Source organism: Xenopus laevis, chromosome 6L, assembly GCF_017654675.1.
Source record: "Xenopus laevis strain J_2021 chromosome 6L, Xenopus_laevis_v10.1, whole genome shotgun sequence".
Classification (NCBI taxonomy): domain Eukaryota; kingdom Metazoa; phylum Chordata; class Amphibia; order Anura; family Pipidae; genus Xenopus; species Xenopus laevis.
In genome coordinates this window covers 111,028,938-111,054,649 of record NC_054381.1, presented here as the reverse complement: position 1 = coordinate 111,054,649, position 25,712 = coordinate 111,028,938, and the positions used below count along the sequence as shown (strand labels likewise).

At 39.0% G+C, this 25,712-nt stretch overlaps 1 protein-coding gene across 1 annotated transcript; it reads right to left on the bottom strand.

The window, feature by feature from the left end:
- Positions 1–4,101: 4,101 nt before the first annotated feature.
- Positions 4,102–24,815, bottom strand: ralbp1.L (ralA binding protein 1 L homeolog). The gene is made up of 10 exons (XM_018267888.2): positions 24,662–24,815; positions 19,695–19,996; positions 18,298–18,741; positions 16,844–17,193; positions 11,925–12,086; positions 9,949–10,080; positions 8,061–8,171; positions 6,740–6,861; positions 6,017–6,140; positions 4,102–4,636 (listed from the first exon to the last, which is right to left on the bottom strand). Exons 2-10 carry the CDS (start codon positions 19,936–19,938, stop codon positions 4,385–4,387), a joined length of 1,941 nt encoding a protein of 646 aa, XP_018123377.1. The 5' UTR covers positions 19,939–19,996; positions 24,662–24,815; the 3' UTR covers positions 4,102–4,384.
- Positions 24,816–25,712: the final 897 nt, after the last annotated feature.

Here is a 25,712-nt window from a genome sequence, read left to right as displayed (position 1 = left end):
GGGCATCACCAACCTTTTTTCTCCATGAGCAACAGTTAGGGGGTTATCAAAGGTCGAATTTTAGAGCTTTGTGAGCTTTTCACCTCGAATGAACTCACATGGTTTTAAGGAGGAACTCCACAAGTGATTTTGGCGCAATGTGCAAAAACGCAGGCGTCACAACGGATGTGAAATACGGTAAGAGATGGAAATGTCGGGTGAAGTTGCATCGTTCATCCGATGCGACACGACTGTCAGATGCAGCTTGCAGCGGCTGCACCCGTCAGTTGTGACGCGTCGGACGAACGCTGTGACACCATCGGACGTTCCTGTTGCTTACCTTTTTTCCATTCCACCGTGACGCCTGCTTTTTGATTTTTGTGTTTTTTTATGCTGGTTTGCGCTTGAAAACTCAATTTTTAGCCTATAAACACAATAAATTCGAGGTATTCAAGTTATTTCCCTGATTGCATTCAATGGAATTGTTAACATTCGTATTTTTCATAAATAAGCAAGTATTCAAGGTGTGAGTTTATTTGAGGTAGAAAAAAACCTCACAAACGTTACCTTTGATAAATAACCCCCTTTCATATCACTATGATGTGATCGAAACTTTGGAATTTCCATTATTTTAGCTTTTTATTCAGCAATTCGAATTCCCCTAGCAGCCATGCACTGATATGAATAGAGACTGGAATATGAATAGGAGACGCCTGAATAGAAAGATGAGGAATAAAAATTTAAATAAAGGGGCAAAGTTAACACTTTCATCCCAGGCCTCTCCCATTTAGATAGGCTCCTCCAAGTAGAGTCCTGTGTCAAACTAATTTTTGCAACCTGCATTTTGACCCACTACCCGGCCCGCAACTGCCTTATCCACCACCGAATGACCATCAAGAAACAGGAAGTGCTGCTGCTGGAAACTGGAAGTGAGGTCATCAGCAGTTGGTAAAGGAGTAAAACTTGATATAGATAAGATCATAATAACCAGCAGACCCATCAGCCTAAATCTCTACCAACACCCGAAAGTGCTACCAGCTACCTGCACGTTACCTGCTTTTTATGTGTATTTAGTGGGTGATAAGACAGATGTGAGTCTCACCTTTCAAAGTATAAACGATGTGAGTGGCAGAGGGTGTATGGCCTTGTTCCACACAGGTTACAGCATTCCAGGAAATCCATTGTGCAAATCTACACAAGGCTCATATATATTATCCAACGAGCTGCTGGACCGGGGCCCAAAGATCTTGTTATTCTGCATATCTGTCCTTCTCTTCCTCTGCATGAATTCAAGAGACATTCTACTAACAGTCTAACTATACAAATGTGTAAAGGAGATCTACCCACCCATGTGCATAATGGTAAGAGTATGTTAGTATTTCAAGATCTTCGTTTTTACACTGTGAATATCATGAGAGTGTAACAGGAGCTGTCAGACTTACTGATGCAGGAAGCATCTCCTGACGCATCTCTTCTCAGTTCTATTGCTCTGGTCCCATTGAGGAGAAAAGAAGTCGGAGAGGCTGCATCATTCACATTAATCATTACTCTAAACCCCTCCCTCTCCAAGGGTCCAAGCACCACAACACTATGGGGTTCATAAAGAACTGGTTCCCAGTACAACACATCCCCAAACTGGACATAAACACAAGCTGCAGTTTAAAATGGATGCTTTATTTGCTTTGTTGAACAATGTCTTAAGAAATATGAACTAAAAGTCCTACAAAAAAAAAAGTTGGGAAGCAGAAAACACGGATATGTGGCAGTTTTGTTTAGGACGCCAGAATGAGCTTAGTAAATACAAAATGTGGAACAGGCAGAAGAAGAATATTTTTTTAGAGTTGACGGACCACTGCCAGGGAAGCTGAAGAACATTAGGCAGGTAACACGGCAGGGCTTTATTCAGATCCTCATTCCTGCACTTAAATAATAGATCTATTTCTATTGGTGCCTTCCAGTTAATAAGGATAAAAACGTGTGATCCTTTCAGTGTTGCTATAAATACAGAACAATGGACTTTCATAGAAGCTCCTTGGAGAGTTGTCTGGCTCTAAAGGCGAGATCCTAACTTGTATATGGTTTGTCTCAGGACTCCGTGCTGCCAAAGGCCACTCATGTTGGCTCCTATGAACATTGCCATGGATTTATTTCATCATAGTCACCACTTCCTATGGCTGGAAACGCAGGACCTTCAATATACAGTAACAACAACATTCACTATTCGTTCCAAGACAAAAGAACTGAGAAATAATGGAGTTGTAAAGATCGAAGACAGGGGATTCTTGCCTCGTGCCTTCCATACACAACATAACACTGATTACCCCTCCTAAGAACATGGTACTCCCTTGAAAAATGGTACAGGCTGAACCCTTGCACAACCTCAAGGATTTCAAGAAGATTTTCCAGATATAGAAACAAGGAGAGGCTGTCAATACAAAGTGATTTGTAAAGACCTATTGCTGTATACTGTGCCCAATAACATCGCGAGCGACTACTTTGTCCCTGGGTGATCACATTCACCATACGAAGGGATTCACATGTCATAGTGCTTGATTAAGGTTTCTTTTTCACATTAACATTAGTATCAGCACAGGGCTCAATAATGAACATTGTGCAGTTGTCCATAGCCACCAACCAGCAGTTAGTTTTGAGGAGTCTACTAGCAGTTAGGAAACAAAAGCAAAGACGTGATTGGTTCCTTTGGGCAGCTGCACTGGTGCAATGTAACATTTCTTAGTAATCACAAGTATATATATGTTAGAGTAAAAACATCCAATTGTAGTAAGAGAACTCACCAAAGTAAAGTAGGGGCCCACGTGATTCTGCCCCAGGCCTCAAGCTCAGGGGAGCGGACAGTCCGTATACAGAGAAAATAGAAGCACTCTAGGAAGTCACATATAGAATAGGTTATTTAAAAAGTAAATCTTTATTAAAACAATAATCTGGAGCCTAACGCATTTTGTGTCCCTAAGACACTTGATACTGACACTAAAAAACTACTTTTTAAAATATGAATGTACATTAAAAGTCACCTATAGGCCATGCTGATTGTTTTTGGCTGAGAGGTTTGTTTTTGTAAGTTATTGTTAGTTGAAGTTCCTAAACCTGACTGTCCCATCTCAGCCTGTCAGTTAGAGTTTCTAATGCCAACGGACTCCGGCTGCACAAATATGGCAGCCCCCTCATAGGAGATCACAAGGAGTCAAGATAGTTAATGTAAAAGCATTGGGCAAACACTTCATGGCAAAATTATAAGAAGCATGCAAAGTCAATTTTATGGTACATTTCTGGTGTATCTTTTTAATCATAGGCTTATAGCCATAGCCTATGATTAAGAGTCTTAAGGACACGAAATGCGTTAGGCTCGAGGTGATTGTTTACATAGAGATTTTTTTCTACTTTTTAACTAACCTATTCTATACGAGGCTTCCTAGAGTGCCCTAAACCTTCTATTTTCTCTGTATATGAACATTTCTTAGTAAATCAGCCCCTATGAGATGAATAAGGCTTTGCAATTAAACGTGCAGAGCCAAAATGCGGAGGAAAGCAGGTGACTGAAGCAACTGGTTTTGCCCTTTCAAAGCGAAAATATATATCACGCACAAGCCTAGCTGCCGCCTCCATGCAGCAAAAGGGAAACACACTGCTGTTGTGAGTTACTTTCCCATCCACCAGATAGAAGATCTGAGAGCAGCGTGCCTGCAATATCAGACGTTGCCTTAAGGAGAACTCACTCTGAATACTCTGTGATAGAAGATGTGAGCATGAAAATAAAATGTTTGTTTATTTTCCATATAAAAGGACATTAGCACAAAGAACAAGCACCGTTTTGCTGGTGTTGTGATCTTTCCCCAACTCAGTGCCAGTTGTACATACAACAGAGGGGGAGAAAAAAAAGCCCTTCACCAGACCAAAAAAATGGCAGCCAAAGTGTGATTATAAATTAATAGTAGTCTCGAGATGCTGCACTCACAGCTACAAGTCCCTGCTTTCATCATAAAAAAAAAGAAGGATTCAAATAAAAACCTTTAGGATCTGCTGCTACAAAGATAGATCCCCTGAATAAATAAGCGCTGCCTTGTTTGTTTAGACCATAAAACAGTTTAGATATAAAAACAGTAATAGTAAAAACAAAGCCATTTTATTTTCATAACCACACGGCCAGTGAGTATAGATACACTAGATACAAGTTCTCCTTAAGGAAAGACGCTCCCTTTTAATTCCCACCGCTGCCCTATAACCTTTGTATTGACTGTGTTTAGTTTAGTAGGAACCTAAGCCCAGGCAGAGGGGGAGGACATTGTGTGTATGAAAAAGCCTCCCCACAAATAAGGGCACAAGTGTTGCAAAGCACATTAATGGGTTAGTAAGAGAAATGTCTTTATGTTGGGGGGGGGGTTTAGCCTCAGATGAGAGTTTCTTTCCAGTCTTTAATTGGCGATGGTCTCATCTGCTCCTTCAATGCTTTTGGCTGATCTTTTGGGGCTTTTGTTTCGGGGAGGTTGTCTCTCGACAGCTGGGATCGGACAAGTTCTTCTTCCTCCGGCAGCTGCTCGGATTTCACACGCTGCATCTGTAACAACCGGAGCTGCACCCGCAACTCAATGATGGCCTCTCTTTCTTCATGAATTGCTTGGTTTAAATGGGTATTCTTGATCTGATGAAAGAGACAGTACAGAACGTAAGTCACTGATCCCAGCAGAGATCCTGGCTATATCCCAGTGTTCCTAATCCAGGGACTGAGATAATCACTAACACTTGTAATATCTGCTTATAAGATGATTTTAAGACAAGATACAACAGATTTGGGGTATGTTCCACCTAGGGAGGCAACAAATCCACTATTTTGGATTCGGCTGAACCCACGAATCCTTTGTGAAAGATTCGGCCGAATACCGAACCCAAACCCTAATTTGCATATGCAAATTAGGGGTGGGAAGGGGAAACATTTTTACTTCCTTGTTTTGTGACAAAAAGTCACGCGATTTCCCTCCCCACCCCTAATTTGGATATTGAAATTAGGATTCGGTTCGGCCGGGCAGAAGGATTCGGCTGAATCCGAATCCTGCTGAAAAAGGCCGAATCCTGGCCGAATCCCGAACTGAATCCTGGATTCGGTGCATCCCTAGTTTCACCTGAAGACGGGACAGCAACACTAACTACCCATGACTGGCAATCTGTACAATGGGACTAGGACACAATACTGACTGTTGCACAGGACTTACCTATATATTCTGTTACAGGCAAAGCTCTTATTTCTATACCAATGGATCTGGATGTTTAGAGCTTGCCATCAGAACTGATGTTCAGGATAAAAATAAAAACTGAGTAAACATATAAGCTGTGCAAAATAAAAATTGTTTTTAATATAGTTAGTTAGCCAAAAATGTAATGTATAAAGACTGGAGTGACTGGATGTGTAACATAATAGCCAGGACATTACTTCCTGCTTTACAGATCTCTTGGTTTCCACTGATTGGTTACCAGGCAGTAACCAATCAGTTACTTGAGGGGGGCACATGGGACATAACCATTGCTTTTGAATCTGAGCTGAATGCTGAGGATCAATTGCAAATTCACTGAACAGTTATGTCCCATGTGGCCCCCCTTCAAGTCGCTGACTAACTCAGAGTTAGAGAGCTGAAAAACAGGAAGTAGTGTTCTGGCTATTATGTTACACATCCAGTCACTCCAGCCTTTATACATAACATTTTTGGCTAACTAACTATATTAGAAATATTTTTTAGTTTGCCCAATTTTTATTTTTACACTGAACTGTTCCTTTAATTCACCAGGGTGGAAATGATCCCAAATCTTACAGTTTCTATTGTTTGTTTTAAAAGTTCAGTGATTTTATTATCACATCTAGGCTTTCTAATGGGCCTTAATTCAGTCACAAAGCATAAAGCTAAAAATGAGGAAATCGTACCCAGGTCCAGTTAACATATTTAGGTATTTAAAAAAAAAAAAACAGCTAAATTCCAAGCAACAGTGCAAATGAATCAAATTGGGCACAGTAATGCCCATTCCATATCACCTCCAGCTCTTCATTCTGCCTCTGCAGATCTTCTAAAATGTACTGTAGTTCATCTTCATCCTCACTTTCACTCTCACTCTCTGAGGAATACTCTTCTGTCTCACTTCGACCGTGTTGTTGGCGGCTGGAAGATAATGAGCACTTTTGTCACGTTTTGGTTGGTTCAAAGGCAACAACAGAACTAGATGAGAGCTAGACTTGTTTCTTGTGACTAGTTGAACTAGAGAACTGTAGGGACAATGCACTAAATGGAATATGATGCAAATTGCCGGCCTAGTGCAATGAAGAGTGATGCACCCAACATTCTATACTGGGGATATACCTTAAGCCTTTCCATAATTCACCTATATTCGATTTTAACTCCTATGATGCACACATTTAAAAAATGTAATATATTACAATATATTTTTTCCATATATACATTTTTGTAAATACTAGTTCAACAGCTGGAGCAGTTTCTGAGAGTATGTAGTATTTGTAGCATTCTTTCAATATCTATAGGATTATATTAGTTAGCCAATAAAGGTATCACCTTTATACCACTTGTTATTTTTTTTATTTCATAAGGGTTGCCCTGTAACATTTTTACTGGCTAACAAGGTACAGCAACTTTACCTGCAATATTTATAGGCAAACTCCTTCTCTCTGACAAATAAATGTGTGGTCTAGTTACTGGTTAAATTCCAGTATTCTGCACATAAGAAGTGTGTGATTGTGTAATACCTCTGAATTTCAGAAATTTCGGCCCTGAGCCGCTCTATTTCTTCTTTTTCTGTACCAATTTGTCTGCGAAGATACTGCTCCATTGCCACAAGTTCTTCCTGCTCAGTTAGAATCTCATTCTCCTGGAAAACATGTTAGATCCTCTGTAATGTCTAGTATCAGGCATGCCTAACGTCCTGAGAAACTATTCACTAGAGTCATATGGGGTTATGTAATAATAGATGTGCTAAAGATCAAGTCACCTTTAGCAGCCAATTAGTGGGTAGGCTTTACTGGCCACCAGTTTAAAAGCAAACATCTTATTGGTTGCCATTGGTTACTGCACTTGGGCAAACTTTGTGCAGTTTATCACATGCGGGGAATAGAGGTTTTTAATGTAAACAGATTTCATTTGTACTGTCCACATTCCTATTAAAGGTTGTAATATATTGGCAAGTCAGCTGCTAAACTGTATAGAACCCCATTAAAAGACATGTACACCCTCCCTACAAAAATGTAATCAGTGATCAGCCTCTTTGAAATCTTTAGATACCTGCCACTCTGGTTGTATAAGGTTAACAGTAAGGCTGCAGCATCCCCTTAATCACTTAGAATTCCATCCCCTCCTCTAACCCACTCTGCCCCCTCACTCAGGAATTTGCTTTGGCTGTTGGCCCACAAGCATGCTCAGTTCTTCTCAGCTCAGATTACTAAACACACCCTCCAGTCTAATAGCCAATGAAGAGATTGCATTGCTGGTTCCCATAGAAACTCTCGCTGTCTGATCCTATTTTTTGCTCCTAACCACCTCTCCTGAGCTCAGCAGAACTTTTTATTAAAGAATGTTATATGAACTTTATATTAAAGTAATCTTTCTAAGGTTAGGGGCCACATTTATTGGAAAGACCGATTAGAGAGTAAGTCTTTATCAGAAAACAGCTGGATAAGCCAGGACTGCCCATTTAGAAGTCGAGGAGCAGATTTTGTCATGGATTTGGCCCCCTCTATCCAGGTCACAATGGAAAATGTTGAACACCACTGATTGTTTCTGACCTTACAAAGGTTTATCTCATGTGGGATGTTCCCACTGTGTGTCTTTTTTCCTTCTACCCTAGTCTTGGCCAGCAATGACTCCTGATTTAAAAATAAATGCCTATATATTTTACAATACAACTAGGGGTAACCTTTACATGTGCAGAAAAGTCCCGTTATTCTCAAATTAACAGAGTTGGTATTGAAAAGTGAATGGCAAATGCTACATCATGATTATGATGTGACAGTGGAGAAAGGAGGAGTTTTTGGATGTGCTGAACCCATGCATTCTTCCTTACACCTCATATACCTGTGCAAGTAGTATATTGAGAACTTCTTCTTCATTTTCTGTCATTTCTTCTTTTGAAACATCCTCTTTGGACAGGCTGGCAATTTCCTGTGCAATCTTTGTTTCACAGTCCTGACAAAATAATGAAATCCTTGCTCAGTGTACACATTATGGAAAAAAGTCCACATATGTGGCAGTTGTACTCTAAAGGGAATGCAACCCTAAAAAACAAGAAGAACAGGGTCTGTCACCCACAATAATACCCTAGCACTATATAGACTTACCGGTATATTTGCAGTGTTTAAACAAAAGGCTGCTCTGTTGATGCTCTTGGCCATGTAAAGGTTCATTTTAGGCCACTGATATGCCAATGCACATACCTTCTGGTCTTAAGCCCTGGGCAAAGCAGGCTCCTGGTTCTGACTATTAAATCAGCTTTCTTCTGCTACATTGTTTCAAGAGTCGGAAGTAGCGTTGCAGAGAACAGAAAAGGACAGACAGATTCTGCTTCTGTAACCATTTATTAACAACTTCAGGGCCATTTTGCGTTTGCCACTACTATATATTGCCTTCTGCCTTAGCTAATCCTGGATTCTCTACTAAGCAGGTATGTAGAATTAAAGGGGGTTTTCACCTTAAAATTAACTTTTAGCATGATGTAGAGGGTGATATTTAGAGACAATCTGAATAATAATCTGAAACTTACAGAACCTAATTTATCTCACTTTAGATACTTCCAACTCAGGCAGGTCTTATTTTTCTGGTTCAATCTGTCCTTAAGGGTCCAATATTATGCAGGACAATACTTTAGCTTATAATGAGGTTACAGAAAGACAAAAACTCATGACAGTTTCTGTACTTTTGTTTTAGGAGGAGTATTAGGGATGCATCCAGGATTCAATTTGGTGTTCGGCCAGGAATCAGCTTTTTTCAGCAGGTTTTGGCTGAACCCGAATCCTTACATTCACGTAACTTTCCGCCACAAAACAAAAAAGGAAGTAAAAAATTTGTAACCACACGCTGTGAGCGCAGTTCTCTTTTGGCCTAATTTGTATATACAAATTAGAGTTCGGATTCAGTTTGGTATTGAGATGAATCTTTCACGAATGGTTGGCCAAAAAAAAGTACTGTAGTACTGATAGTCCTTAGGGATGCAACAAATCCACTAACTATTTATACCATGTTTGTCCCTTACTAACCTTAAATCTGTACTCCCCTATAGTTTACATATTTGTTCAGGGTCTATGTATTTTGTTTGGATGCAGTCATAATGCGTCACAACTAGTTCTATTTTATGTCATAGTATTAATTACTTACTCTGCATGCTTTTCATGCGTTGGCATTTTATTTCATCACACCTCCCTCTCCTGTTTCTCTAAGTCAAGCTAGATGTATCAATACAACAACTAACCAGACACAAGCTAGAACTCTTGTAAACTCTCAGTGCAGCAGTTCTTTTGAGGGAAGAATGAGAGGCTGGTAAGGGATGGGATTTTTTTCAAACATAATCAAGAAAATACTATTTATCAGTAGATTCTTTACAGTTTATCAAGTCTCCGTTAAATCCATGCACTTTAAAGGTAACTGGGCAGTTTTTTTGCTCCTTGGTGACAAGGTCTTACCTTACCTTATAGCAAAGACATTCCTATTAAAAGCTAATGCAAGTGGCTAGAAGTAATGTTTAAAATTGCAAAAAAGCTCAGAAACAACACAAAAAGGGTTATCTGTGAAAAGCATGTGAAACATGTGCAGCTGTGCTGGCCAAGTAAATGAGCCCTTTATCCATGTGCCACATTTATCCAGTATGCTGGTACTTGTCCAATACCCACACAAGAGAATACATTGTTGTGCATTGAAGCTACAAAGACTCTGCCCTGGCAGGAGAGGAACAGCTATTGACTTCACACACCTGTCTTTTTGCCTCTCTGAGCTTCCTTTTCAGAGCAGTCAGAATCCTCTGCACCTCCCACAGCCGCTCTTCTTTGGACAGGTCCTTTATTCCAGCCTGAAGTTCCCGATGTAAACAGTTTAGAAGAAACTCCTGTGCAACAGAAAATAATGCTAAGTGGGTTATATTAGAGAGAGAGAGAGAGAGAGAGAGAGAGAGAGAGAGAGAGAGAGAGAGAGAGAGAGAGAGAGAGAATATATCTTACATTGGTCAGTATATATATATTTATTAGATAGATAAAAAAAAAAAAAAAAGATGTAGCGTTTCTCTAAAAGGAATAATTTAACAGAGTACAGTACATGTAAATAACTTTCCATTTCTTTACACTGAATCTGCTCTGCAAATTAGACCCCTAAACTGCCAGTCTGTGCAGGACCCTTGCGAACATGAATATAGGAAACAGTATATTAGAATATTAGAAACAGTACATAGAATATTAGAAACAGTACAAGAAGAAAAAATGGGATACACTGATGTTTAAAGGGGATATTCACCTTCCCAACACTATATTCAGTTCAGTTGTTTTCAGATTGTTCCTCAGAAATAAAGATTTTTCTCAGTTACTTTCCATTATTTATTTTTAACCGTTTTCCCAAAATCTAAGTTTAAAGTTGAATGTTCGTGTCTCTGGTGTTTGAGTCTGGCAGCTCAGTAATTCAGGCGCAGATTCTAAACTGTTACAATTGTGCAAAATTTAGTTGATACATTTCTCAGCAGCATATTCTGGAGTATTAGCAACTATTGTATCAATTCTAACAGCTGCCGGTAATGAAACCCAGAGATTCTGCTCAGCAGGGACAAAGATAAGAAATGTATCAACTAAATGTATCCATTTAGAACAGTTTACAGGGTGGGCGACCCCCCCTCCCAGAGCTGCTTTAGAAGGTGAAAAATTACACTTTACACTTCAATATTAGAAAAACAGTAACACATAGAAAATAGAATGTAATTGGAAAAAGTCTTTACTTCATAACTCTGCCCCACCCTACATCTCTGAACTCATCTCTATATACTCACCCAACCGCTTACTATGCTCCTCTACTGACCTGCTACTCAACTTTTCTCTCATTACCTCCTCACATGCATACATTCAAGACTTTGCAAGGGCTGCTCCCCTCCTCTCGAATTCTCTCCCACTGTCTGTCCGACTTTCTCCCAACCTTTCTGCTTTCAAGAAAACTGTTAAAACGCACTTCTTTCGAGAAGCCTACCCTCACTCTTCTTAACTACTAAACGCAACACCACATACAATACCACATTTCTCACCCACCTAATTCGATCTTGCCCACTCCCACACCTAGTGTATTACTCCCTTTCCTTTAGAGTGTAAGCTCTTTGCATAGGGCCTTCCTCACCTTTTGTACCTGTATTGATTGTGATGTATGTAACTCCATATGTTCTATGTATATAATTCATGTCATTTAGTTGTATAATCACATTTACTTTACAGTGCTACGCAATATGTACATATATACATGTTAATAATAATAATAATAATAATATTTCTGGTAAACTATCTGAAACTAACTAGTTGTTTGAAGGTGAACAACCTCTTTAATTTATTACATGTAGTGAGGCAATTATTTGTTATACCTCATGTTTATAGAGAAAGAGTCTATTAAATTGTATATAAAAATAAATATTATAAAGCCAGACTAGGATGTCATAAAAATCCCTGTGGACATCTGTATCTAGCCTCTGGTCATGCAGCTGGTCAGCCCTAGAGTAACCTAGAAGTTAGCTAGAACTTTTCCTTCCTCTCATTTCCCATTCCTGTTTATCTCTACAGTTACCATTGTTTTCCCTGTTTGGACACGGATATATTTTGTTAATAGTTTGCATATTTTGTGTGCTTTGTTTACTAAATCTATGCCAAACAACATGGAAACGGCAGACTTAATGATTACATTATCATTACTAAAATACTGGGGACAAACCTGCCGCCGAATTTCTTCCTTGATGGTTTCCTGTGTTTCAGGCAATGCCGGCATGGTAGCCATGTTAGACCAGCGCAAAGGCTTAATCACTCGCTTTATCTGAACTCCTCCAAAGAGCTCTTGGACGTGTGTAAAAAACACATACAGGACACGGTTACTAATCTGAGGAGAAGAAACAAATTGTAAAACTGAATAGAAAGTAAAACAACATGATAAAACGAGATGATATGTTTTACTTGTCACAGACCTGGTAACAATTTACGAACAGCACAACTGTAGTGAATAATATCATTTTAATCAGCAAGAATAGGCCTACAAATCTGCAGTGACTGCAGTGGGCTTCTTCTTGTGCCTCAAATAGCTCATTATCACTGAGGGCAGTGGCCTGCTGACATTCACATATACAGTTATGGGATCCGTTATCCGTGAGGCTCAGAATTACAGGAAGGCTGTCTCCCGTAGACTCCATTTTATCCAAATAATTAAATTGTTAATAAAGATTTACCTTTTCAATGTAATATTAAAACAGTAGCTTGTAATTGATCCCAACTAAGATACCAACCAGCCTATTGGGTTTATTTAAAGTTGAAATCATTTTCTAGTACACTTAAGGTATTAAGATCCAAATTACAGAAAGATCCATCATCAGGAAAACCCTAGGTCCCGAGCATCCTGGGTAACAGGTCCCATACCTGTATATGAAATGTTACATAGCCTATAATTTGCCATTCTGAACGGTTTCTGGATAATGGATTCCATACCTGTACAAGAATTTGGACACAATAAATCCCACTTAAATATAATTTCAAGGCCGTACAACTTTCAGCCCTTTATCATTTAGCCATTTCTAATTTATCAGAGACAGTACGTTGCCTTTAACAGCTTGGATTATTTAGATCAAATGGAGTTCTATGGGAGATGGTCTTTCTTCAATTTGGAGCTTTATGGATAATGGGTTTCCAGACAATGGATCCTATACCTGTATACAGATTACTTACACTACATGCAACCAATGTCATTCGAATTAGCACACAAATTGCATTTTAAAGAAGTATATGTTTGCATTTTCCTTCTGCACACATTTTGCTCAGTATATAAATAATAGGGCACAGAGCTTGGTTTTGCTGTCCAGCTAGAAAGCTGCATTTAAAATATATACAGTCCCTCTGTAAATCATTGGCACCCAAAACCCTGCATTTATCAGAAGTGTAGCTGATTTTTTTTACATGCTCTGTAAACCTCATTAACCATTGTTAATTGTTGACACACACACACACAATCACATACAGAGTTTATTAGCTCCAGTGGTGAGTCGATGTGGGTGTAACAGGTATAAGTCAAACAAATAGTGAGCTTTTGTATCTGTATGAACATGCAGTTGTTAAATGTAAGTATACAAGCTAGTTTTAGGAGTCTGACACAATAAAAAAAGGAATCTGGAACGAAACTGTCAGTTTACAATCACAGAGAAGAAAAAAGTATGGCTATGCATGTGTTCTGGCCTATATTTTACACATTTAAGGCTAAGCATCCCAAGGTGTGAATGAATCACAGCCACACAAAGCAGAAAGCTGGATAACATACAGGATGAAAATGATTTGCTAGTTTAGAAGTGATTTGTACACTCTTGTTGCCCTTTAGAAGCAGCAGAAATGTATAAAACTAGCAGCAAATGGAATTAGCAGGTAATCACTTTGCTCTTGTGGAGCAGCACATTGAAAAGAAACATTTGGCATGTCACAGACCTATGAGTCTTCTATAATAAATATACATAGGGAATAATGTACCACCTATTGTTAACTATAAGGATAATTTATGTCACCAATAAATTTAATGACCAGGAAAAGGCACAAAACCAAAGGCCGAGTGCTTTTATACAGGTTATGGGAATCTAAGATTACTTCTTCTATGCTCATATTTTACAACAGGGGGTACATTATTTGTTATAATACAAAAGGTTCAGTGACTAGTGTGACACACACATTACATCTGAGGATATCTGAAGTTATCTCAGAGTTCTATGACTTGTATAAAAAAAACTTGGCAGCCTTGTGCCATTTATAGGGTAACTTCTAATATTCTTATGTTTTCCAGCAGGGCTACATTATAAAATGTTGACTTAATCATATGGGCTTAGGATATTCTGCCACAGTATGGCTTGTTATACCTAGGTACAATAAAGTACCATTCATGGAATCTAAGGGCCTAAACATATGAGAGATCTTAAGCACTTACAATACACAAGAGCCACAAATATCCTGTAAATCTCGAATGTGTGTGCTTATTTATTAAAAAACACTTAAAACTGGATCTTGCACAAACATGAAAAAAAACAGAGGTGAAATCACATTCTACCCATCATTTCTAACCAAATTTCAAATTCATCTCAAAAATTCAATTTGATTACAGCCTGAATTTTGCGAATGCAACTCTCATTAAGTTCTACATGAATTCATGAACATTGAGATGCCAAATGTTTACATTCGAGTTTTTGAGTTCTTTGCACTTGATAAATCTAAAAATGTTGAGTTTTGGAAACTCAAATTCGTGATTTTTGCCACAAAAAAAAAAAAAATCTAATTTCACTTAAAACATGAAAAGGGATGTTGATAAATGACCCCTTAATGTCCCTTTACAATACTCAAGAGCATTTAAAGAGAAACGGGAGTCAGTTCTATTCTAGGTCTTTAGCTTGCAACATTGTTTTAGAAGTCAGAGATTGTGAATGCCCGGACTGATAACTGATTTCAGTAGCAAATACATTTACAAGTTACTTAAAGGAATTGTTCAGTATTAAAATAAAAACTGGGTGAATAGATACACTGTGAAAAATAAAAAATGTTTTCAACAGTTATTTAGCCAAAAAATTAGCTGGAGTGACTGGGTGTCTAACATAATAGCCAGAACACTACTTCCTGCTTTGCAGCTCTCTTGGTTTCCACTGATTGGTTACCTGGCAGTAACCAAACAGAGACTTGAGGGAGGGCCACATGGGTCATAACTGTTGCTTTTGAATCTGAGCTGAATGCGGAGGATCAATTGCAAACTCACTGAACAGTTATGTCCCATGTTCCCCCCCCCCCCCGTTGCTGACTAACTCAGACTTAGAGAGCTGAAAGGCAGGAAGTAGTGTTCTCTTCTGTTCTGTTAGACATCCAGTCACAGTTGTATTAATTTTGGCAAACTGGATGCAAATGCATTGGGTTCAGCGCAACTGCACCACAATGATGCTGGAATTGTGGTGAAAACACTGCACTTGCATACACAAATGAGCCCTTATGTAGCTATTAAAGTTAAGCATGATGATACTAAAGCAATTTTATTTATATAATGTGCTGGAATTTTCCTGGTACAGTACTTCTTACAACATCTTATATGTGAATTTATGGCAAAAAAAATGATGTGCTTGGCAATCTACAAGACTGATCACTGTTCAATGACAGAATAATTATTTAAAAACACAGGTTATTTGCACTGCGTATCTTGTCGGGGCTACATAAATTAATGATGATGATATGCCATCACCAGATACTAACCCTGTAAATGTAACTATATCAGCATTTGCCACTTGATTTTTTTTTCAGGCAAGCACTCATGAAAGCCATCAGCTATTGTCTGTTTTCCAGTGGGATCCAGGAAGGAAGGAAGGAAGAACAGATTTAGCCTTTAGAAAAGCTCCACATTTAAACGTGGGCCAGTTGATGGGGGTTTTGACTTCCAGACTATGTAGCCTTTTTGATTTGTTTTTGCAGCATGCTGTATATATTTAGCTTTACTGTAAAGTATAAAAGCCTTCATCTAACCCAATGCCTAATAGTCCTGCAGACAAGGCAACTTCAGTATTGGAAAATGCGAGGGAGGGGTCCATTATGTATGCAGTTGCAATCAGTGCCAGAATTATTCATTCTACATCTCACTTAAAGCTAATTTTATGGTTAATATCCTTAATATCTTGTTTGCTTAAAGGGGTAGCTCACATTTACATTTAGCGGCAGATTTATCAAAGATCGAAGTGAATATTTGGGTACTTCGACCGAATAGTCCAACTTCGATTCGAAGTTCAAAAAAACTTCAAAATTCGATAGTGGAATTTTTTTGAAGTACTGTCTCTTTAAAACTTCGACTTCGACCAATCGCCACCTAAAAGCTGCCGAAGTGCTGTTTTAGCCCATGGGGGAGCTCCTAGTTTGTGAGATCGAAGGTCGAAGTTAAAAAAACTTTGATCGAAGTATGTTGGTACGATTCGAAGTAGGTTGAATTCGGACCCCAAAAAACTTAGACCTCCATTCGACTGGTCTTTTTGAATTCGAAGTTCGAAGTTTTTTTTAACTTCGAACTTCGACCTTTGATAAATCTGCCCCTTAGTATTTTATAGAATGACCTACTTAGCTTAACTTTTTAACTTGTTTTCAGTTATTTGGTATAGTTTATTAATTATTTATTTTCCAATAGACTATTGATTTGTGAGGCTATAAATGTAGTGTTATTGATAATTTTGATTACTTATCTTTATATTCAGGTCCCCTACTATTCATATTGCAGTCTCTCATGCCACCATTTGGTTGCAAGGGTAAATTTGACCCTAGCAACAAGATAGCTGCTATCTAATTGCTAGGGTCGCCAGCTGCTGAACAAAAAATCTAAATAATTCAAAATCCAATTACAAAATTAAGACCAACTGCAAATTCTCTTAAAATATCAATCAACATCATACCCCTTATAATGCATCTTACCTTTTCTTGAAAACATATATTGCATTGCCCAGTTCTCAGTTGCACGTTGTTAGTAGTACACAGCAAAGCAAAAGTGATTAAACTGAATGCCCACGTACTGCCCATTCACACAAGACCACTCACTCACAGAAAATATGATTAAAACCAGAACCCCATGCCAAGCTCTGGCAGGCATTTCTTCTGTACCTGAACAGTAGGGCTGAGCACTATAGAAATGTTCTGTATGTTCATTTTTGTTTCAAGTTCCTTCTCTATAACATGGTCCATGTGCACTATTAGCCATGAAGTCAGGCAGAAGTTACATTCGGGCAGTTCCTTCAATAAGCGCTGACACTCCTGCAGCCTCTCCCCTTCTGTACTCTTGCCACACGCCTCCTCAAACCTTGGCATTAGATCTTTGGTGAGCACATTTTCCGGTAGCTCCCGCAGGTATTGCTTCAATAAACTTGCCACTGTGTATGGCTCATAATCCTCCAGGTTTGGAGACTCCTCTCGGTCATAAGCTGCTTTTAGCTCATCCACCTTTGACTTTATTCCTGGGAATGCAAAATAATAACTACATAAGCTTATATATAAACCTGGATTTTATTTTACCCTTTATAAAGGGTAAGAGTACTTTCTACACACGATCCTCTCCCTATTTCATCTAAGTTCACATATAAACATATCTCCATGAAGATGTACATAGTGCTGCTTCATAGTGCTTATCCCCATTCTAAGTACTGATTATATTGTCTGCAGAATTCAAAGGGTTTAACTGAAAACAATCAACATATTGTAGAAAGGTGAGTTTTACTGGTTCAGGGTGATTGCAGACAGGGCAGACATTTTGAGGAGGCTTATTTAAGGCAATATAAACAAATGCATAATACTTATAAACCATACAAACACCTAGAATCTGAATATAACCAATAGTTTATAGTGAATAAAGTACCCCCTCTTGTAAAATATAAGGATATTATAAGTTACTGAGGAGTTTCATGACCATACTGGTGGGACTGATTATACAGGTCATGGAACTCCGGAGTAACTTATAATATCCACATATTTTGCAACTGGGGGTACTTTATTTATTATAATACACAAGTTTCAGTGAGTCATGTGACAGAAATTAGAACTTTATAACTGATGACATCAGAACTCACCGTTTATAAGCATATAATTACTTGGTAAGGGCAGCACTCCGCCTTTGCAACATCCCTTGGGTGCACAGAAATGTATAATATAAGCAAAAAGAAGACCAGCAACACCGAGATCTCTTGTGATATACTCAAATCTGTAATGTGAAATCGCATGCAAGCCGACGTGACGTTTCGGTCCACACAGGGACTTTTCTCAAGGCAAGAAAGGTCCCTGTGTGGACCGAAACGTCACGTCGGCTTGCATGATATATATATATATATATATATATATATATATATATATATATATATATATATATATATAGATTTACACAGGCTGGTTTTTAAATGTTCCCCCATCTAAAACCATTTCCAACACCTCACATATAATAAACCTTTGATTAATTTTAAATCAATTGTAAGATACCAACTAAACATGTAGTAAAGTAAAATATTACTTCTTAATGAACACTGCAGTGTTAAAATACTTTTTTATTTTACAAGATTTTTCAGACTTACCAGACACTCTGTAGATGCCTTCACATTTCATGCCATGCTGCTCAATGTAGTCAATGCACTCCCGAAATACTGCTGGTAACCTTATCCCATCATACATCATGGTGTGCTCTGCTGCTTCAACCAGAGGAATGCCAAACACAGGCCTCAGCCTGGGGATATCCACTGGGAGGGACTCGGGCTCTGGAGTTGGCTTCTTTTTTTTCTTCTTCTCCTTCCACTGTTTGACTACATCGGCAGCAGTCAGGTCCTTGGACTTCTTTTCTTTGTGCTTCTCTTCCTTGTGCTTGTCTTCTTTTGGTTTCTCCTTTATTTTGAAATCTTTCTCTTTCTTCTTCGAAAAACTGGGCTTCTTGAAGACATGGATTCCCTTAGACCTCTTAATTTTGGATGGGCTTTCAGCTTCATCCCCAGAACTGTCCTCTTGAAAGGCAGCGTACCCCTCCGCTGGCAAACAGAGAACAAAGAACATTACTAAAATATATAAAATAGGAAGTATAACCCAAAAAATAAAGAGAGAGAGAGAGAGAGAGAGAGAGAGAGAGAGAGAGAGAGAGAGAGAGAGAGAGAGAGAGAATATAAAGAGCAGAGGTCACTCAGACATCACGAAAAAAAACATGTGCGTTTATTTCAGTAATGCCAGCATATAGCCAGTATAAACTGTGTTCCTTGTGTAATACTTAGAAAATCGAACCTGGTTAGGGTGAGATTGTCTAAAAGGAGCCAGAATGCCAATCGCAAGCAATTACATGCAAAGTGAAGCCTTCTGATTTTAGAAGGTATTTCATTTTTTCATGCCATACACATAGCACAGCCTAAATACCAAAAACGAGAGTTTCTATTCTCCCTTAAGGCATCATGGACAGAGACATGCATTTCAGGAGTGATTTGCATATATCCACTAATAATGCCTTATTGGAGAATTAAAACTCAAATTTTTGGTATTTAGGCAGTGCTGTGTGTATAGGGTTGCCATCTTTAAAAAAATCTCTACCGGCTGGTGGAGGGGGCAGGAATAAAAGGGCGGGCCCTGGCTGCAAAGGGGCGGGTCGCGACAATTAAGGGGGTGGATCGATGGCGCGTAAATTGGCTGGGCCAGTCGTGACGTCAAAGGGGGCGGGGCCACAGCGCGCGTTTGGACTCAAGCCAGCAGCAAAAAGGTAAGTTTTTACTAGGCTGGGTGCAGGCCGCGGGCATTTGTTTGATGTATTACAAATTTACCGGCAGCTACATTGCCAGTAAATTTGTAATACCGGCCCCGGCCTTGGCTGGTGTTTTACCGGCCAGGTGGCAACACTATGTGTGTATGGCAAGAGACAAGTAAATACCTTCTGATTTCAGAAGGCTTCACTTTGCATGTGCAATACTTATCAAACCATTTGCAGAAACTGCATACTCACTCCTCTTTTCTTTTTTCTTGAACTTTCCTTTCTTCTTGCCATGGTCTTTCTCGTCTTCAGACACAATGTCTGGGGGCTCATGAAGGATGTCATGAGGAGGCGAGGGTTCACCAGTGCGGTACAGGCCGGGGAACTTGGTGGGACTGATCTCCTCTGAACTGGGGGTTCTGGCCAAACTCCCACCATGCTCAGCCCGGCGATGTTCACTTGGGCTACTGGCTGGGGGCAGGAAACACTCTGTCATTCTGCTGACACCCTTTCTTTGTTACTAAGCCCAAGTCTCTGTTACCTGTCCATGGCATCTGAAAAAAACACAAGATCATTAAGTTCATCATATATTTCATAGCATTTTCAAACTACAAAAATTTACAAGTATTTACGGTCACATGAATGCCTTTGTTTTACCTCTAATATATCAGTTTAGACTATATCAGACTTGCTCTGTATGTATTGATTCTCAGTTTTTTTCATAACTAATATTTCTAGCTACTTTGTGCAATGCAAAATGCTGCAGGCCATTGACAATGATGTTTCACACACACTTGCAGCCAAAGATTTTGTAGAGATAGCCATGAAAGCATATTCTGAGCAGCTGACCTGAAAGTGGCCCCAGAGGAAGGCAACACCATGTTCCACATGCTTAAATAGGACTCGTTTGTATATACCAAGATGAACTGGAAAGGCTGGATTTCCAACTACTGAGGAGCTGCCTGACACGCCTGTGGCATTCTCTCATACATTATATATGATCCACTAACCAACACTGGTAGAGATTTAAGGGATCTTTTATGGATTTATTTTCCAAAGGCACGGGAAATGATTTCATGTTTTAGACCAGCGACTTCAAACTGCCAGCCCTGCAGCTGCCCCCAAAATAAAGCAATCAGCATACTCGGCACAGGAAGGCTGCACGGAAGCTTTAGTTCACAAAAATAGGAAATCCCGATTAAAATAATAGGAAGACATGTATATTTCTTTTACTGCTGCAATTGTTAACCCAAATGTGTACATATCAAAGCAGAGATTGCAAAGATGCTGTTACACATTGCAACTCCTAATTAATGAACTGCTATCTTTGCATTTACAGACACAGTAATACCCTGGGGCATGTTCCCTGTTTGATCCCAAATGTAGTGTAAATAGGCTGCATTGCCCCTCATTGGTTCCTGCCTCTCTGTGGATCATGCTAAATGTTATGGTGACTCAGGCTGTGCTTTGCAATAACTGGGCACAGCCAAGTAGCAGAGCATTATACTGTTGTGCTGCCAGCAAGCAGGAGGGCTGCTTGCCTCCAGCTATTACTATCTACACAGTTTTTCAAAATGTAAAACAGACATGGAGAGAACAGTACAGAGTGATGCCTACTGGAAACAGCACCCAAAGAGTCAATTAACAATAAGGCCCCAGCATATAACTAAGCATAAATCCAGATGTCAGCAGGCTAAAACGGCTAATATCTCAGAAACCATGAAACATGGATTATTTTTTGAAAGCATGTCTTTTATTGAGTTTCAACAGGTGGGGAAGGGAAGGGATGGAAGTAACAAAACAAGTAACGGAAAATTAAAAGAATACAACACAATGAATAAATGAAACATGGATTATTAATATAAACTGAAGTGCTCCAAAATAACTCTGAATAACTCTACATTAATATTTGGTTTAGAGATTCCCCCCAGAGACAATCAAGTATTCAGGAGCTTAATCGGCAGCACTATTACACAAGTTTGCCACATAGAATTCTCTCAGCCCTAGGTTGTCACTGCAGACTACTTTCAGACATTGTATTTATATCCTTTAAACACCTGAAGAAAGTTGCTGAACAAAACATTTGTTGCAAGATCATTCACGAGTATTTTTTTTTTAAACTTTTGAAGGATGTAAGCAAAACATATCTAGGAAATGTTTTTTTCTAATGTGCCTGAAAAAGTCTATGATAAATGGCTCAATAAGAATTTTATCACTATTATTTTTTAACCAGGGAAAAATCTTGCTGGTCAAAGTGCTATTGGTTTCAAAGAGAGGTACCACAAGCCATGATTATCAACGGATTGCTGAAAAGTATTTTCACACAGTCAATAGCAAGCGACCCACTGCGCTCACCAGTATTACACTGCCTCTTTCTCTTCTCTAGAAATGGTGACTGTTGCTGGCCCACAACAAAATACAGTACATACAAGAAAAAGCACCGCTCAAAAAACTCACGTTCCCGTAGCTGCTCCAGATAAAAGTCCGGGTGCTCTGTCCACAATCTCCACAACCAAGAGAGGACGGCAATCCGGAAAAAAAGCAGGTTTATTGCAGGGTCCTGCGGGTAACAATCCTCTCATCATAGGCTCCATTACCAAAACGCGTTAGGCGCTTGTTACCCGCAAGACCCTGCAATAAACCTGCTTTTTTTCCTGAGTGCCCTCCTTTCTTGGCTGTGAACAACAAAATACACACTAACAACCATAACACAAGTTTTGAATACGACTGACAGTATACAATTACCACCAATAAACCGCAAGAATGAAAAACAGTTAAAAATAATAATAAACCAGTTGTTAAATATCATTGCTAAAAAATAAATTAAATTAAATATAAATTAGCCTATAAAACTCATTACAAATATATTGGCAATACAAAAAAAAGTAATACACTGGTACAATGTTTGGTAGAGGTTATAATGGTATTCACAGCCACACAGCTGGTTATTATATTATAACAAAAATGAATAAATAATAAAAAAATTATATATATATATATGGGGGGGGGGAATCAAGTAGCAGAATACCAGAATACAACCCCCTCCCTTCCCCCTTTGTTGTTGTGTTTGTTTTGTTAGCAGGAGTCAATTATGCAGGGGGCCAATAAAGCAGTTTAAATATAGATCTTTAAAGCAGCTGTTTTTATATGTGAGTGTATACATTATATTATACACAAATACAAACACTTATAGACTAAATAATATCATTATTATATTTGCCAATATATAAAACCTTCAAATTTCCCACGCCAATTCAAAACAAATGTCTTACTCCACAGGGACACACCCTAAACAATCATATTTAGCATCAATGCCTATTCGTAACCTCACACCTGTAGGCGGTGAACATCAAGGGAAGATTGTGAAGACAAAACAAAGACACATTTTATCGTTTTTAATAAATCAGAACTCTGTCTTATGGTCCTAAACAGGTAAGGGGTCCGTTATCCGTGAACCTGTTATCCAGAAAATGCAGAATTACAGAAAGGATGTCTTTGATAGACTCAATTTTATCCAAATAATCTAAAATTTTAAAAATGATTTCATTTTTCTCTGTAGTAATAAAACAGTAGCTTGTACTTGATACAAACTAAGATATAATTAATCCTTAATGGAGGCAAAACCAGCCTATTGAGATTCATCGAATTTTTACATGATTAAGATCCAAATTACAGACAGATCCCTTATCCGGAAAACCCCAGGTCCCAAACATTCTGGATAACAGGTCCCAAACCTGTATTTTGAAATCCTGACTTTTATTAAGAGGTAGTTCCATTTATTAAAATCCTTACTTTTAGTACGTCTTTTTAATACTGAAACTTCACAAAAGTTTTTTTTCCAGCTACTAAATTGCATTGAATTCTAATCTCTGTGTTAAAAGGGAAGCCTAAATAAAACCACACTGCCACTCTGAATAGTGTCTCCTGACATAAAGGTATGGGATTCGCCAAATCCATTATTACATCTCCTGCCAAACTGAAAAATATGAATTGCAGCAACTCAGACTTACTCTAGAGAGATTATTAGCAGGATGAGGGAGCTTTGGCACATTGAAAATAGCAGCAAATAGTCTTAGTGCTGTGTGCAATATTCTAGCAGCCCAACAGCTTTACCTGAGCTCATTTGGTGTGTTAGAGTACTGTACAGGGTATTTTGTGTGTGTGAGATCACTGTACAGGGTATTTTGTGTGTGTGTAGAAAATGAAGGTTCACTGGAGAGCAATTGTATTCAATTTAAATTGCTTTTATTCTGGGTGCATAGCACAACAGGTTTCGGACCTCTTGGGTCCTTCCTCTGGTCCATAATAAAAGCAATATAAATTGAATACAATTGCTCTCCAGTGAACCTTCATTTTCTACATGTTATATACATTCTGGAAGTGGCAAAACCAGATCACTGTTGGATTGAGCAGCCCAAACACTCAAGAAACGGTTTGTAGCTTCTAAAACTTTGGACATTATAGTATATAGTATTGTGTGTGTGAGAGCATTATACAGGGTATTGTGTGTGTGTGCATGTCAGCAGAGTGTGTGTGTGTACGTGTGTGTGTACATGTCAGCAGTGTGTGTGTGTGTACACATGTCAGCAGTGTGTGTACGTGTGTGTGTACATGTCAGCAATGTGTGTGTGTACGTGTGTGTACATGTCAGCAGTGTGTGTGTGTGTGTGTGTGTGTGTGTGTGTGTGTGTGTGTGTACGAACATGTCAGCAGAGTGTGTGTGTGTGTGTACATGTGTGTGTACACATCAGCAGTGTGTGTACGTCAGCAGAGTGTGTGTACGTGTGTGTGTACATGTGTGTGTGTACATGTCAGCAGAGTGTGTGTGTGTGTACATGTCAGCAGCATCTGCACATTCACTGAAGGCTATAATGTGTGCCAAATCACAGATAAGTAAGGAAAAAGCCAATAAAATCCAGTTGGCGTGACCCAGCCTGAACCACTGCAAAGCGCAAAACATTCACTGCGACTTTGTAGCAAAGCTGCACACCGGGGTCTGCGATTCACTGCAAACCCTTCCAGCTGTGGAACTTGCAAACAAACAGAACCACAGTGACAAATAGGACTGTGATGTATGAGAATACTTCACACTATTTGTGGTGAAAGCGATAAGCTACGTGGCCATAGAGAGAACACACATCTCCACTAAATATATACAACTAGAAAGCATACGTACACAGATGACTATTTCAGTACAGAAGAAACACATCTCCGCTCACCTGTGTCCTCCCCCTCTGTCACTATGCGCCTCGCTTCCTCTTCCTTCCCAGCTCAGTGAGGGACAGGAAACAGCAGAATGACTCCCAGCGCCGAGAGGCGCGTCACAACTACGTTAACTAGGCGGCCATCTTGTGGCTGGCAGAACCGTAAAAGGGAAGCACGCAGCAGTCACCCAATCAAAGGTGCTTACAGAAAGAACAGGATGTTACTAGGGTCCGTTTTTTTTTCTTTTTTTTAAATATATGAAGAGTTTGTATGGGAGAGGAAAAACTGGTCATTGCCTTCTTAGTACAGTATTCACACATCATATTCTACAGATATAGCTTTGCATTAAACGGACTATATCCACCTTTTCCATATCAGTGCAATAGGGCTTGTGCTAACCATCGTTTTTTTCTTATTGTTTTGATTAAAAAATATTTTATTTCTTGCTCTAAACCTAGCAAAGTCTGAAACAAAGTCACATTCTACTTCCTGCGGTATGCCCTCTGTATAATGAGCTGATCCTTATATGAATGCCTAATAAGGAGGGGTTTGTTTATACAGAGGACTTCTCAGTGAGTGATTTTTTTGATTGTACTCATACAAACAGGAAGTTGAATGTGACTTTACTTCCAGTTTAAAATTGTACCCAGTTTATTGCAAAAAAAAAATACAATAGGCAAAAAGTATGTTCTGCAAAAGATGTATTTATTAAATAAGGGGGTTTACTCACCTTTAAGGACGTTGGCACATGTGGCAATGATGGAAGTTTCACCTTCTTTTTTTATAGCTGCTAAGGATACTCAATAATCAGGAGATTGTTGCTTGGAGAAGCTTATTGCCTAGACCCACAAGTATAGGGTTGCCACCTTTTTTTGGGGGTTTACCCGACAATAACATGGGGGTGGGGCAGAGAGGGGACAGATAGATGGCTTGAATGCATGGGACTATGATGTAAAGAAGTTGATGGAGTTTTGACAATGAGACAGGGTTTAGGCTGTAATGGGTGGGATGGAAGGGGAGTAGGATGGCAGAATTGGGCAGATTAGAGGCAGAACAACTAGGAAT

Coding starts and splice junctions, on each gene's coding strand:
- ralbp1.L (XM_018267888.2), bottom strand. CDS start 19,938: ATGACAGAGTGTTTCCTGCCCCCAGCCAGTAGCCCAAGTGAACATCGC. Junction 6,862..8,060: donor TCAATATACTACTTGCACAG/GTATATGAGGTG, acceptor CATGTTTTCCAG/GAGAATGAGATTCTAACTGA. Junction 6,141..6,739: donor GAAATTTCTGAAATTCAGAG/GTATTACACAAT, acceptor ATTATCTTCCAG/CCGCCAACAACACGGTCGAA.